This window comes from Olea europaea, chromosome 3 (genome assembly GCF_002742605.1).
Source record: "Olea europaea var. sylvestris chromosome 3, O_europaea_v1, whole genome shotgun sequence".
In the NCBI taxonomy this organism is placed as follows: Eukaryota; Viridiplantae; Streptophyta; class Magnoliopsida; order Lamiales; family Oleaceae; genus Olea; species Olea europaea.
The window spans coordinates 23,067,952-23,083,169 of NC_036239.1; the positions used below are offsets into that span (position 1 = coordinate 23,067,952).

General features: G+C 37.5%; 2 protein-coding genes across 3 annotated transcripts; both read right to left on the reverse strand.

Annotated features, from left to right (window-relative positions):
• Positions 1-650: 650 nt before the first annotated feature.
• LOC111390682 (phospholipase A I-like) lies at positions 651-5,487 on the reverse strand. Its single transcript, XM_023015749.1, has 2 exons — positions 4,397-5,487; positions 651-3,000 (listed from the first exon to the last, which is right to left on the reverse strand). The coding sequence occupies exons 1-2, from the start codon at positions 4,578-4,580 to the stop codon at positions 2,582-2,584; spliced, it is 603 nt and encodes a 200-aa protein (XP_022871517.1). The 5' UTR covers positions 4,581-5,487; the 3' UTR covers positions 651-2,581.
• Positions 5,488-5,796: 309 nt separating this feature from the next.
• Positions 5,797-7,737, reverse strand: LOC111390672 (uncharacterized protein At4g00950-like). 2 transcript variants are annotated; one of them, XM_023015744.1, is made up of 3 exons: positions 6,804-7,736; positions 6,311-6,430; positions 5,798-6,150 (listed from the first exon to the last, which is right to left on the reverse strand). In XM_023015744.1, exons 1-2 carry the CDS (start codon positions 7,386-7,388, stop codon positions 6,353-6,355), a joined length of 663 nt encoding a protein of 220 aa, XP_022871512.1. In that variant the 5' UTR covers positions 7,389-7,736; the 3' UTR covers positions 5,798-6,150; positions 6,311-6,352. The 2 variants fall into 2 exon arrangements, with proteins under 2 accessions (XP_022871507.1, XP_022871512.1); XM_023015739.1 differs by having other exon boundaries at positions 5,797-6,430; positions 6,804-7,737.
• Positions 7,738-15,218: the final 7,481 nt, after the last annotated feature.

The window sequence follows — 15,218 nt, forward strand, 5'->3', positions numbered from 1 at the left end:
AATAATTTGAGCAATTTTGTATTTATTTATTTTTAAATTTTGGAATTAAATAAATCCAAATTTGGCAAGCTAGTACTTTTGATCTACGTAAAATAATAAAGCAAGAGTCAAATGCTAGTCAACAACTTAATCACGTAAAATAAGTGAGATAAAAGTGAAAATATAATAAGTCAGGAGATTTAACAAGTCCAGATATTTAGTCAAGTGAATTTTAGGTAAAACTTAGAAATACAGCAACACAAAGAAGTAATCGATGCAAGTTTAAAATAAACAATAATATAAATCGAAAATAAATAAACAGTAACTACCATTTTTGTTCGCTGAAGTAACTAAGCCGAGAAATAAGATAAAAAGAGGTACATGGAAAATAATGCTAGAAATAATTTTTCTTATTTTTTATTTTTCTTTTCCCTTCTGAGCCCAAATCACAAACTAAGGGCATAGATTAAACTAGAGGTCCAACACCATGAGGTCGATTGTGTCCGGAGATACGGGGTTGCCGAATTTATGTGAAAATCAGTGTCGATTGGCTTTTGGATGCTTGATTGGCGATGATTATTGTTGGGTGGAGGCTTTCAAAGGTTGTATTGGTTAGGTAGTGACGCGAGATGGGTTGGTGTATGCACGGGATGGGCTTTGAGAATAAACATGTCGATTATGTGGTAGCTAGGATTGAACAGTGATTTGATGTCGTCTCTTTGGTTGGTGAAGAAGACGGCGGTTGCAGCAAGCGAAGGTGATTGTGGTGGCGGTTTGAATCAATTTTTTTTTTGGTTGGATTTGTTGGTTGTGCACAATTGCAGGAGCGGTTGGGTTGTTGTGGTTTACTAGAAATATTTGGCGAGGTTATAGTTGGTGGTTCATGTTGGCGGAGTTTTTGGAGGTGGAGGATAGTGGGTTGATTTTAAACAAACCTTTTGGTGAAGTTGTTGGAGAGACTGACAATTGGGGTAGCAGACGTGGTGGTGGATGATGATCGGATGTAATAAGCTTGGTTGAACAGCGTTTAATGAAGGAAATCAAGTTTTGGAAAGATGACAGGAGTGGGTTTTGTAGCAACGGATTTGATTTAATGGTGGTAATATTATTGATATACAGAACCCAATAATATATAGAGAACGTAGAGTGCAAAGCCAGCTTTGTTTGACAAACTTGCTTAATTAGGAGAGTGAAGTATACTTTGATGGAGAATCAAATTCAAGCAATCAATCTAGAATTAAATCATAGACAAAAAACAGCAGAGGAAGAATTCCAGTGAGAAGAAGAGAAGAGGATGCAGAAAATAGCAAAAGAAGAAGAGAAGAAGCAATGATAGAAGGAATGGAGAAGATCGGAGAAAGAGAAATCAAAGAGAAGGGGAGGAAGGGGGAAGCTGTTATGGTTGGGCTTCAGCTTCCACCAAAACTCAACCAATAACCAATAATCAATAACCAGGGGAGTTCAATTGCAGTAATATTCAACCAATAACCAGCAGTAATAAACACAAGATAACCAGCAGCAGAGACACAAGATACAGAATATATTTTGTAATTGCTCAAAGTGAGAACATAAACTGAAATTACTAACAATAATCAGTTAATTTCCAATCCAAAATCAGCCATTCATTCCATTAATTGATGATTCAATTACAATGTAGTTCAGTTGATTACAATGGATTGTAATTAAAAGACAAGTTTAACAGATATAGAAATAGACCTGCTGGGAAGGGAAGTGAAGAATAGACTAAGGGTAGAAGAAGAAAGCAGAAGAACGGAGAAGAAGAAAGCTGGAGAAACGGAGAGGAAGAGATGAAGCAGGAAAAGAGCTTACCAAAGGGGAGAGAAATGCAGAAAATAGAGAAGAAGAAGAAGAAGAACCGAAAGAACCATAGAAGAGGAAGAGAGGAGGTAGACGGCAGCAAACCACCACAATCAATTCAACATTCGACCCCCCTCCAAATGCACACATACAACTACATATAGACCCAAACAACAACCCTAATGAGACTAGGCTAGCCCACTTAAATAAAATAAACTAAAGGGTCCAACCCATGACATCCCTTCTCCTTAAATTAACCTTGTCTTCAAGGTTCAAAGTCAGGATGTTTTCTTTAGATGAAGTTAGCACCGCCTCATTCTTTTCACCACCTTTGGATTAAGCAAGTAGTACAATGTGGCATATTCCTGGTTGACATGACCCGCATCACTCTTTTCACCCTTCAGTAAGAAATTATTATTGGCTTGCCAAGATGCAGCAAATTGAAAAGTGCGCTCTTGAATATTATTTGATGATTTTTCATCGTCAATGCTTGTCTGTAACTCAAAACCAAAGTCAACGTGAATAGTGATTCCAACTATTTCATTCTCTTTACGTGGATTTTTCAATCGTCCTCGAATCACCACGTGTTGATAAAAAGAAGCAATGAATTGTGAATTTTTAGCAAGTTCAAGTCCAAAATTGAAGGATGGGCTCAATGGACTCCCTGATCCTAATCCATAAGCAATAGTACAACTCCAATTTACCAGCTTTTTGTATTTTGTTCCATCTTTGCTTCCAAATTTTGGTTCATATTCCACCCCAGCAGTCAAACTTCCCATCTTGCTTAGTAACCAGCAACAGCAGCAACCAAATCAACATGCACATCATCTACTGGCTTCAGCCTAATCTTGATGCTAAAATGCCTCGCTTCTTCAAAGTACTCCTCAAAAAGGCATCTCAAATCCAATTTCCCAAACAATAAGTTGTATGAAGATTCTATGAGGAGATCTCCATCCTTATCAGCACAAATTTTCCCCAGCAGTCTTTCAAACTGATCTGCACTGTGTTTAGATCTGTGCACATCAACACTAAAACTCTGTGATGAGCTTTTATAGAGCTTATCCAACTTTTCTCTCCAACTTGCTGCTTCATCGCCCTTAGGTATAGGTTCAGCAAAGATCAATTTTCCTAGTTTTTTGTATGTTTCTTCACATTTTTCCAAGGATATCAGTTTGATTCCAAGAGCAACAGTAAACATTCTGCCTGTAGATGTTCCACAGCTAAGGTCAAAAAGTTCGTGTATCTGCTTTACAGTACCCTTCTCGATTTCTTTTAAAATCTTTTGTAAGCTGGGATTCAATAACCTAGATGTGGGAGAATCAGTTACAATTTCAAGATTATCTTCCACAACACTAAAATGGATCGAAGCTACAGAAAGTCTAGGCATACTCCTTGCTGGCTTAACTGAATGGGCACTTGAATACTCCTCTGCACTAGTACATTCATCAACAGCTTCTATGGATCTTGCTATTTCAGAAGAGCTAGGGTCCAAAGGAAGCTTCGACTAAATATATTCATGATCTTTGAAATCTTCAATTGGATTATCCATTCTTGGTAAATTAGCAGATAGAAAATGCATATGTTCCTGCCCAACCTCTGAATTGCATACCTCAATAACTTGTGGCCACTTTCACCGGAACTAGATTGCGGACCATTAATAAATTCAACAGAAACTGCTTCAGATGTACCATCATTTGGTGGGATAATACTCTCCTCTTCCAATTCCTCCTATTGTTCCTCTTTGGAGGCTGATTTACGCTCAATAAATTCAGTCATCATTGAAATTTGTAGATCATGCTTCCTATTAATTTCTTCCATTATGCCATCCAATCGAGAGACACCCAAGGATTGTAGCTGCTCTGATACCATTTGTTATGGTTGGGCTTCAACTTCCACCAAAACTCAACCAATAACCAATAAGCAACCAATAATCAATAACCAGGGGAGTTCAATTGCAATAATATTCAACCAATAACCAGCAGCAATAAACACAAGATAACCAGCAGCAGAGACACAAGATACAGAATATATGTTGTAATTGCTCAAAGTGAGAACATAAACTGAAATTACTAACAATAATCAGTTAATTTCCAATTCAAAATCAGCCATTCATTCCATTAACTGATGATTCAATTGCAATGCAGTTGATTACAATGGATTGTAATTAAAAGACAAATATAACAGATATAGAAATAGACCTACAGGGAAGGGGAGTGAAGAATAGACTAAGAGTAGAAGAAGAGAGCAGAAGAACGAAGAAGAAGAAAGCTGGAGAAACGGAGAAGAAGAGGAGAAGCAAGAAAAGAGCTTACTAGAGAGGAGAGAAATGCAGAAAATAGAGAAGAAGAAGAAGAAGAACCGGAAGAACCATAGAAGAGGAAGAGAGGAGGTAGACGGCAGCAAACCACCACGATCAACTCAACAGTCGACCCCCCTCCAAATGCACACATACAACTACATATAGACCCAAACAACAACCCAAATGAGACTGGGCTAGCCCACTAATACAAGCCCACTTAAATAAAATAAACTAAAGTGTCCAACCCATGACAGAAGCCCTAGCCAACAAACCAAGTATTTTCATATTCTTCAACTNTGCCTGTAGATGTTCCACAGCTAAGGTCAAAAAGTTCGTGTATCTGCTTTACAGTACCCTTCTCGATTTCTTTTAAAATCTTTCGTAAGCTGGGATTCAATAACCTAGATGTGGGAGAGTCAGTTACAATTTCAAGATTATCTTCCACAACACTAAAATGGATCGAAGCTACAGAAAGTCTAGGCATACTCCTTGCTGGCTTAACTGAATGGGCACTTGAATACTCCTCTGCACTAGTACATTCATCAACAGCTTCTATGGATCTTGCTATTTCAGAAGAGCTAGGGTCCAAAGGAAGCTTCGACTAAATATATTCATGATCTTTGAAATCTTCAATTGGATTATCCATTCTTGGTAAATTAGCAGATAGAAAATGCATATGTTCCTGCCCAACCTCTGAATTGCATACCTCAATAACTTGTGGCCACTTTCACCGGAACTAGATTGCGGACCATTAATAAATTCAACAGAAACTGCTTCAGATGTACCATCATTTGGTGGGATAATACTCTCCTCTTCCAATTCCTCCTATTGTTCCTCTTTGGAGGCTGATTTACGCTCAATAAATTCAGTCATCATTGAAATTTGTAGATCATGCTTCCTATTAATTTCTTCCATTATGCCATCCAATCGAGAGACACCCAAGGATTGTAGCTGCTCTGATACCATTTGTTATGGTTGGGCTTCAACTTCCACCAAAACTCAACCAATAACCAATAAGCAACCAATAATCAATAACCAGGGGAGTTCAATTGCAATAATATTCAACCAATAACCAGCAGCAATAAACACAAGATAACCAGCAGTAGAGACACAAGATACAGAATATATGTTGTAATTGCTCAAAGTGAGAACATAAACTGAAATTACTAACAATAATCAGTTAATTTCCAATTCAAAATCAGCCATTCATTCCATTAACTGATGATTCAATTGCAATGCAGTTGATTACAATGGATTGTAATTAAAAGACAAATATAACAGATATAGAAATAGACCTACAGGGAAGGGGAGTGAAGAATAGACTAAGAGTAGAAGAAGAGAGCAGAAGAACGAAGAAGAAGAAAGCTGGAGAAACGGAGAAGAAGAGGAGAAGCAAGAAAAGAGCTTACTAGAGAGGAGAGAAATGCAGAAAATAGAGAAGAAGAAGAAGAAGAACCGGAAGAACCATAGAAGAGGAAGAGAGGAGGTAGACGGCAGCAAACCACCACGATCAACTCAACAGTCGACCCCCCTCCAAATGCACACATACAACTACATATAGACCCAAACAACAACCCTAATGAGACTGGGCTAGCCCACTAATACAAGTCCACTTAAATAAAATAAACTAAAGTGTCCAACCCATGACAGAAGCCCTAGCCAACAAACCAAGTATTTTCATATTCTTCAACTCATCAACTAAGTCTTGCTCGTTCAATAACAACATATAAATAGCCAAATAAACAAACTTAAAGTAAACAAAAAAGGGCTTGGGCCAACCCATAATACAATCCCAATAGAAAGCACAAGAAAAATAGTCCCAAGTCTTGCTCGTTCAATTACAACATATAAACAGCCAAATAAACAAACCTAAAGTAAACCAAAAAAAAAGGTCTTGGGCCGACCCATAATATAAACCCAATAGAAAGCACAAGTAAAATAGTCCAAAGCAAAATAATATGGCCGAACAGGGTGATGACCTCATCACTTCGAACCTTTCATTTTTGTAGCACTTGAACTCCCTGACGTTTCAATCCAAGAAGTCCATTACCACTCTGAAAACATATTCAAGACTTCAATTTTCATATTCAGCATATTGTAATTATTAGTCTTACTATTAGTATGTATTTTTCGTATCTTTCTAACTATACAAAAAAAATCAAAATGCCTGAAGATTTCTTATTGTAACAAGTGAGACTATCAATCATAGCACACCTCACGAAATAGGAACTCCATATCACTCCAAATTCATAAGACTCAAACGTTGAGCCCTTCTTTCTTTGGTTTTCTGCTCTTCCATGGTATAACTTGCTTGAAACCTTCATATATAGCAGCCTGAAAGTAGAAGAAGAAATTATTTTAATTAAAAAGGTGGATCAATGAACTCGATTATATAATAAAGAAAATATTTACTTAATTTTCTTTCTCTATACCATCTGGTCCTACATGCTATTAAAGGTATGGGCGGGCTGGTCATTTTTAACGTCTTAAAATTCCTTCTTTTTGTTTTGTAGGAGCCATGAATACTCTTATGATTGATATTCTATGCTCAGATGATTCCAACCTTACTGCCACTGAATTAGAATAATGGAAATTACATATAATTAAATAAATGAAAACTTATAGAATTAATTACTGAATATTGTGCCTATGTGCTGCTACTTTGGATTTATACCATGAAGAAACTGGACAATGGTAAAGAACATACCCAGAGGTGAGATTTTGCTTGATGGACACTGGAAAAACTTCCATTTCTTCTCATATTTCCCTTTTGCACCCTTGCACTCTCATCAACTTCTCTTTTTCCACCCTTCCTTTGACCCCAAGTACCAAAAAAGCCTCTTCCTTTGTGCTCTTTCTTGCCAAGAACCATGGTATCAAGTTCGTCTCTCTCAGGACTTGTGCTACTGGTACTGTCAAAGGAATCTTGGCGCTCCCTAAAGAATCTAAGAGAAGAAAACTTCGGTCTACTGGCCACATAGGGTCCATCCAAGACTGTGATGGGAGAGGGTGTTTTGGTAATTTTGGGGGTGGATTCCATGTATAGCCTAGGAGGGAGCTCTAAGAACTTGGGTTCTATAGTGTCAATGGGGCTGGACGGGGAGAAGAGAATCGAGCAGGGCCGAGGTTTTCCGGGCTCCTCCTCCCATTTGAATGGCACCGATGCTAAAGTCTGCAGTGGTGGTGTCTCTGCCCCAGGATGCTCCGGTGACTGCATGACTCGTGCAGACAACTTCGGAAGTCGAAACTTATATGACCTGAAACTTCTCTCTGATTCACACTCTAATCCCATGATTATCTGTTTATATGTGAGAGAGGTCCTAGGACACCAAAACGTAGAACAATGAACGATGAAAGTCAACAACAATTCGATAACGACGACCTTAAGAAAGGTTTGAGCTATCTGATAGCAGACCACATAAAGCTGGTTGCTCGCCTGGTCTACCCTTACTCTGAACCCCTTGGCTCACTTGTGTGAGACTGTGAGTGAGAGGGGGAGAGAGCGTGTGAGTTGTGTGATGAAGGTAGATGATTTTATATGGGGCTTTTGTATATGTTGACAAGAATAAAGCAGCAGACGTCTAGATGATTACGCTGATCTATTCCTTGATCAACTTTGACATTTATGAAAGACTAAATACAGCCAAATATTTTGTGCTTTCGGTTATTTGACTCAATTAACTGAGACTTCACACTTAATTGTAGTACTGATATTATGCTGCTACATAATTTGCCTTGAAAAAATGTTACAAAATAGTCTCAATTGTTTTAGCTACCCTGTATCGATCGAGCTTTTGCATAAAGGACGATGTCGTAGTAAATTAACTGTCATCCTCTGTTCGTTTTGATCGTTAAGCAAACATAAGTCGAGCCAGTTCAAATAAAAGACAAGAGTGATGATTTTTATGATGAAGAGAACTAGATAATTCAATTTAGAACAATTAATTAAATAAACTTTGATTATCAAGAACCACAGCCTCTTGCAATAAGTTGTCAAAAAGCGGTCCTCTTGTGCATTTTCAAATTAAAGGCGGCTATGACCTTTTCTATCATTGGGACACTGAATTTTAGAATTTTGAAGCTGCTTTATTAAGAAACAAAAGATGAGTTGAATAGAGAATCTTTTTCTTTTTTCTTTTTTTCATTTGAAATGCTAATAATCATTTAAAAAAAAATACTATCTATGATCTTTTATCTTAGTTTGCTCCATTGGAATCCATTGTTTTGGTCAGTTTTACAAATTCAAATGCTATAATCAATCCGTTGCAAATGTAAATGATAAAGTGTGTGTCATAATTCAGGAGGATATTATTTGTCTTGCACTTTGACGTCGGGAACTACAAAAAGTAGTGTTACAATCATTATGCAGTCGTCCACCGTCCTGACCTTTATCTGGATATCAGGAGACTGGATTTGGGCCAAGTTAAGCCTCACCCAACAATAATATCAGCCCATGTCGGAGGGTCTAGAGTGAAGACCCAATAGGCCCGAGTCCCTAGACAGACGGCATATCATCAGGTGGAAATTACATGCCAACAGGTGTGAAATTTACTTGTTCACAGATCATGTATTAATTTAATTTTATATATATATATAATATTATTCTAAAATCGTCCCACATCCACTATCCAAACCCTAAATTAATTCCCATTCGTATCTTTATCACCGATGACTTCTCTTCCTCTCTACATTTTTTTCTTCTTCATAATACACCTATGGCAACGACTCTCTCCACCATTTTTTTCTTTTCATTGCTCACAGGCATCCCATCGTTGTGAGTGCCACTTCTTCTTTGCTCACGACGTCGCTTCGCACCGCAGGCGACGATCTAAGCAACATCGTTACGACCTACTGTAAACAGCCACTTCTCTGATAACTCCAATGCTTCCATTTCCAACAGTCGCTTCTTCAATGCCTCTACTTCGATGTGATGGCACCCATTCCCAAGGCCTCCAGTCTATTCTCTGTTCTTAGTGCATTTGAGGTGGTGGTGGTGGCAGCAGCGAGTTTAGGGATTTTGTTGTTGGGTGGTGGTTGTAGTGTGGTGGAGATGGAGATGGGGATGGGGATGGAGGTTCTCCATTCCCTGTGATTGCTGTTGGTTAGTTTATGGTAGATTTTGAGGTGGTGGTAGCTGTTCTGACTATAGCAGCACTTGGAGCGTAACTGATCTGTGTGCTATGGCATTGGCGAATCCGCAATGATTTTATGTTGTTTTGCAGTGGTTTATGGTGGTTATGTAGCGATTTTGTGGTGGTGTTGTCAATGTTCTGTTGTGGTTTTGTTGGATTTTAACCAACTTAAGAGTGGTCCACATATCCCATGTCCCACTATGAAAATAGTTAACCTTTTAAAATCATGTTTGATAACCACCCATAATCTGAGGACGTACATAACCACTCTGTGATGGGAAGAGCATTTTAAAGGCGTTGAGATCCATTCGGAAGGTCTCTAATCTCATTTTCACGTTCAGTCTGTATACATCATCTAAGCAGTGAGAAAGTGGGCTTAGAAGAGCCTTAACCCGAAGTTAAACACCACCTACAAGTTTGAGAAAGTGTGTGAACAACGACAATGGTGGGAGGTATGTTTTTCGATCCAATTTATTCCGCATTGATCTAAATACTATTTTGTTGATTAAAGCATGTTTAGATCGCTTAAGTAGACTTTACATTTGGTATCAGAGCTTTCGTTTTGTCTCTGCCTTGTTTGTTCTTAACCTGCACACTCTCTGTTAAAAAACATGCTTTTCGATTTGGTCGTTTTTATGGAAACTGAGATTAGAAATCATTAAGAAATTGATTTCTAAGAATTTTGATATAAAATTTGCAAAATTTGGTGGTCTGAATCATGAGATATGACCAAGTTTTTCATTTGGGTTGGAACCGAGTCGTTTCGACCCGGCAGGAAGTTGAAGAAAACATATATATTGGCTTCCTTGTCTTTTACTTATTACAATGTACAAGAATGGTTTTGTTTTAACCATTAGTTTCTAGCCGGAGGCCCACGTGCCTGGAATAAAGCTGCCAACTTGCATGAAATTGTATAAAGGTTGCCAACTTGCATGAAATGGAATATAAGGCTGCCAACTAGATTGTTTAATATTATTATTAGTTTAATAAAATTTGGACCTGCACATGTACCAGCTGAAATTTTTGAAATTGTATCATTTTGTAGACCCATGTGCTAGAAATTAATAAGAATTATTTGGTGGTTTGTTTTCACATGTCCTGAACTTATTTATTTATTATTTTTATTTTTTATTTTTTTTGTATGTATAAATTTTGTAGTTTATTATGCATACATTATTAGGTTAAACAATTTTTACACATTAGAATTAATTCTAATAAAATGTTCTTTATGAATTTAATGTGGATATTTATTTGCTAGTTTATTATTTTATTCATGCAATATTTAAGTTGAATAATATTAGTACATTAGTGTCCGATTGTATTGCTTATGGTTTAGCAATAGTTTGAGTCTAAGAATTTACTCAATGTTTGGTGATCCATATAGTTTTAATTAATTAAGGAATAGCCACGGCATCTTTAATTAATTGAAATTATATATTAAGGTTCATTTGGGATCACATTTGGAGAATAAACATTAATTGTGAGTAATCATACTTGATATGGTAAATTTTATATATTATCGTATTATGTGTGATTAATTAGGATAAAATATCAAACTATATTTTCTAATTTGCCCACAGAAATTAGAAAATGGAACATAATTTGATAGTTTTATTGTGAAGTTAAGATGAATCTAATTGAATTAGAACTTTAGCCCACAGGCAAGTTTATGTCACAAGATTCATGTTTTGCATGTTTTTACATTGGAAAAACATGTCATATGTTATTTTAGCGTCAAATTTGTAACACGAGCATGAATGTTTGATTTATTGCAACAAGTCAACCTGTTAATTTCTCTGATATGAAATGTGATGTTCCTGAGCTAAAAGGGGACAATTATAAGGTCTGGAAGGAAAGAGTTTTCCTTCACTTGGGATGGATGGACATTGATTACGCCATAAGGAAGGTGAGCCCCCTACAGTAACTGCTACTAGCACTCTAGAGGAAGTTCAACTTTATGAAAAGTGGGAGCGATCTAATCGCCTCTCCGTTATATTCATAAAGATGAAAATATCTGCTGGTATTAGGGGCTCCGTCAAGCAGTATGACAAAGTCCAAGATTTGCTTAAGGTCGTTGACGAACAATTTGTCACTTCAGATAAAGCGATGGCCAGAACCCTCATTATGCAGTTTTCATCCTTGAAGCTCACTGGCATTAAGGGTGTGCGTGGTCATATCATGTGCATGAGTGATATAGCAGCCTAACTCAAGGCATTGAAAGTTGAGATGTTTGAATCATTCCTGGTTCACTTTATCGTTTGCACTTTGCCTCAACAATATGGCTCGTTCAAGATCTCCAATAACACACATAAAGATAAATGGTCTATTAATGAGTTGCTGACCATGTGTGTTCAAGAAGAGGGCGGACTACTTAAGGAGGAAGGTAAGAAGAAAAATGTATATTTGACAACTCCAGGAAAGAAGAAGAAAGATCAGGCCAAGGACAAGGGGAAGGGAAAAATCCATCCTCAAAAGAACATTAAGAAGGAGATTGTGTGCTTCTTTTGCAAGAAGAAGGGGCAGCTTAAGAAGCAATGCTCCAAGTTCATGAAGTGGCTTGACAAAAAAGGTATTCAACTCTCACTTGTTTGTTATGAATCCAATATGATTGATATTAATCATAACACATGGTGGATTGATTCTGGTTCTACGATCCATGTGACCAATTCATTGCAGGACTTGCGAAACCTGTGAAAACTAGTGGGAAGTGAGCGTAGCATCTATTTAGGAAACAAGATGCCTTCGCATGTGGAGGCCATTGGCACGTGCAGATTGGTTTTAAGTAGTGGTTTTATTTTAAATTTAGAAAAGACCTTTTATATTCCCAATTATTCTAGGAATTTGATTTCAATTTCCAGACTTGTATCAGTTGGTTATTCCTTTAACTTTTCAGACTCTGGATTTAATTTATTTTATAAATATGATGTTATTGGATCTGGTACTTTGTCTGATGGTTTTTTTCTTATTAATTTGCAAAACGATGACAACCATACTACCATGCACGTTCATGAAAATATTAGTACTAAACGATGTGTTGTGAATGAAGAGTCTTCTATGTTGTGGCGTCGGAGATTGGGACACATCTCCATTGATAGAATTAAAAAGTTGGTGAATGATGGGGTACTTAGTACTCTAGATTTTACAGACTTTGAAACTTGTATAAACTACATTAAAGGAAAGCAGGCTAATAAGTCGAAAAAGGGTGACAAGAGAAGCTCTGATTTATTGGAAATCATACACACAGATATTTGTAGTCCAGCCATGGAAGCATACCATGATAAATACTTCATCTCTTTCATAGATGATTACTCACGATACATGTACCTCTACTCGCTTAACAGTAAAACTGAAGCACTAGATGCTTTTAAGGTATTTAAAGCTGAATTAGAGAAACAACGTGATAAACAAATTAAGATCGTGAGATCCGATAGAGGTGGAGAATACTATGGTAGATACACTGAGAGTGGACAAGCGACTGGTCCATTTGCAAGGTTTCTTCGAGAGAATGGGATTGTTGCCCAATACAATTTGCCTAGTTCTCCGGACCAAAATGGAGTAGTAGAAAGGAGAAACCGAACATTATTGGACATGGTGCGAAGCATGCTTGCTAGCTCCAAGCTTCCTCAATCTTTATGGATTGAAGCTCTTAAGACAGCTACGTACATATTAAATCGAGTTCCAACCAAGGTAGTCCCAAAGACACCTTTTGAGTTATTCAAGGGTTGGAAACCGAGTTTGTGACATGTACGTGTTTGGGGATGCCCATCTAAAGTGAGAGTCTACAATCCACAAGAAAAGAAATTGGACCCAAGGACCATAAATGGGTATTTCGTTGGATATGCCGAAAGGTCTAAGGGATATAGATTTTATTGTCCATCTCATAGCACTAGGTTTGTGGAATCAAAAAATGCAAAATTGCTTGAAAATGACTTGATTAGTAGGAGAGATCAATCCCAGGGCATTTGTCCTGAGAAAGATCATTCAGATGCTCAGTGTGCCACTTCAAGCAATGGACTGAGTATTGTTGTTAACAATACACCTCAAGTACAAATGCATAATGAAGGATCAGTCCATGAAGTTCCACAAGCTATTGAGCCTAATCCAGTAGATGTTGAAGTTCAACAGATGCTTGAAGCTGTTGAACAGTCTGTTGAACAAAATGATCCTACTCCTCAGGAGAATATTGATGCAGCATTAAGAAGATCAACTAGAATAAGGAAATCGTCGATTCCTAGTGACAATGTTGTGTGTCTACAAGAGTCTGACTTCAATATTGGAGTTGAAAATGATACTGAAACGTTTTCACAAGCCATGAATTGTAAAGAATCAAGTTTATGGTACAATGTCATGAAAGATGAGATGGATTTGATGGCATCAAACAAAGTCTAGGATCTCGTCAAGTTGTCTGATGGTCTAAAAGTCATTGGATGTAAATGGATTTTCAAAACAAAGAAAGACTCACTAGGCAATATTGAGAGACATAAAGCAAAACTCGTTGCCAAAGGATTCACTCAAAGGGAAGGAATCAATTACACAGAGACATTCTCTCATGTATCTAAGAAAGATTCCCTTCGAGTAATTATGGCATTGGTTGCCCATTTTGATTTAGACTTGCATGAAATGGATGTGAAAATAGCGTTCCTTAATGATGATCTAGAGGAAGAGGTTTACATGAAACAACCTGAAGGAATCTTCTCTAGTGGTGGTGGGCACCTGGTTTGTAAGCTTAATAAATCCATATATGGATTAAAACAAGCTTCCCGGCAATGGTATTTGAAATTCCATGACGTCATCACTTCGTTTGGTTTTGAAGAGAACGTCATGGATCATTGTATATACCAGAAGGTTAATGGGAGCAAGATTTGTTTCCTTGTTCTATATGTGGATGATATTTTATTTGCAACCAACGATAAGGGTTTGCGACATGAGTGAAACAATTTCTCTCAAAGGTTCCCTTCTAGTAATTATGGCATTGGTTGCCCATTTTTATTTAGACTTGCACGAAATGGATGTGAAAACAGCGTTCCTTAATGATGATCTAGAGGAAGAGGTTTACATGAAACAACCTGAAGGATTCTTCACTAGTGGTGGTGAGCACCTGATCTGTAAGCTTAATAAATCCACATATGGATTAAAATAAGCTTCCCGTTAATGATATTTGAAACTCCATGACGTCATCACTTCATTTGGTTTTGAAGAGAACGTAATGGATCATTGTATATACCAGAAGGTTAATGGGAGCAAGATTTGTTTCCTTGTTCTATATGTAGATGATATTTTATTTGCAACCAACGATGAGGGTTTGCTACATGATTGAAACAATTCCTCTCAAAGAACTTTGATATGAAGGATATGGATGAGGCATCTTATGTCATTGGCATTAAGATCCATAGGAAAGGATCTCAAGGCATTTTAGGTTTGTCTCAAGAGACCTATATTGACAAAGTTTTAGAGAGATTTTGGATGAAGGACTGTTCGCCTAGTGTAGCACCCATTGTGAAGGATGACAAGTTTAGCCTAACTCAATGTCCCAAAAATGAGCTCGAGCAGGAACAGATGAAAAACATTCCATATGCTTCAGCCATTAGAAGCCTAATGTATGCTCAGGTCTGTACCAGACCTGACATTACATTTGATGTTGGAATGCTAGGGAGATATCAGAGTAATCTAGGCGTGGACCACTGGCGAACTGCAAAGAAAGTGATGAGGTACTTTCAGGGGACCAAAGATTACATGCTTATGTACAGACGGACTGACAATCTGGAAGAGGTTGGCTACTCAGATGCAGACTTTGCTGGCTATGTTGATTCACGAAAATTAACATCTAGTTACCTTTTTATGCTTGCTAGTGGAGCTATATCTTGGAGAAGTGCGAAGCAGACCTTGACTGCTACTTCCTCTATGGAGGCCGAGTTCGTGTCTTGTTTTGAGGCTACCTCACATGGTGTATGGTTGAAGAGTTTCATGTCTGGGCTTAGAATAATCGATTC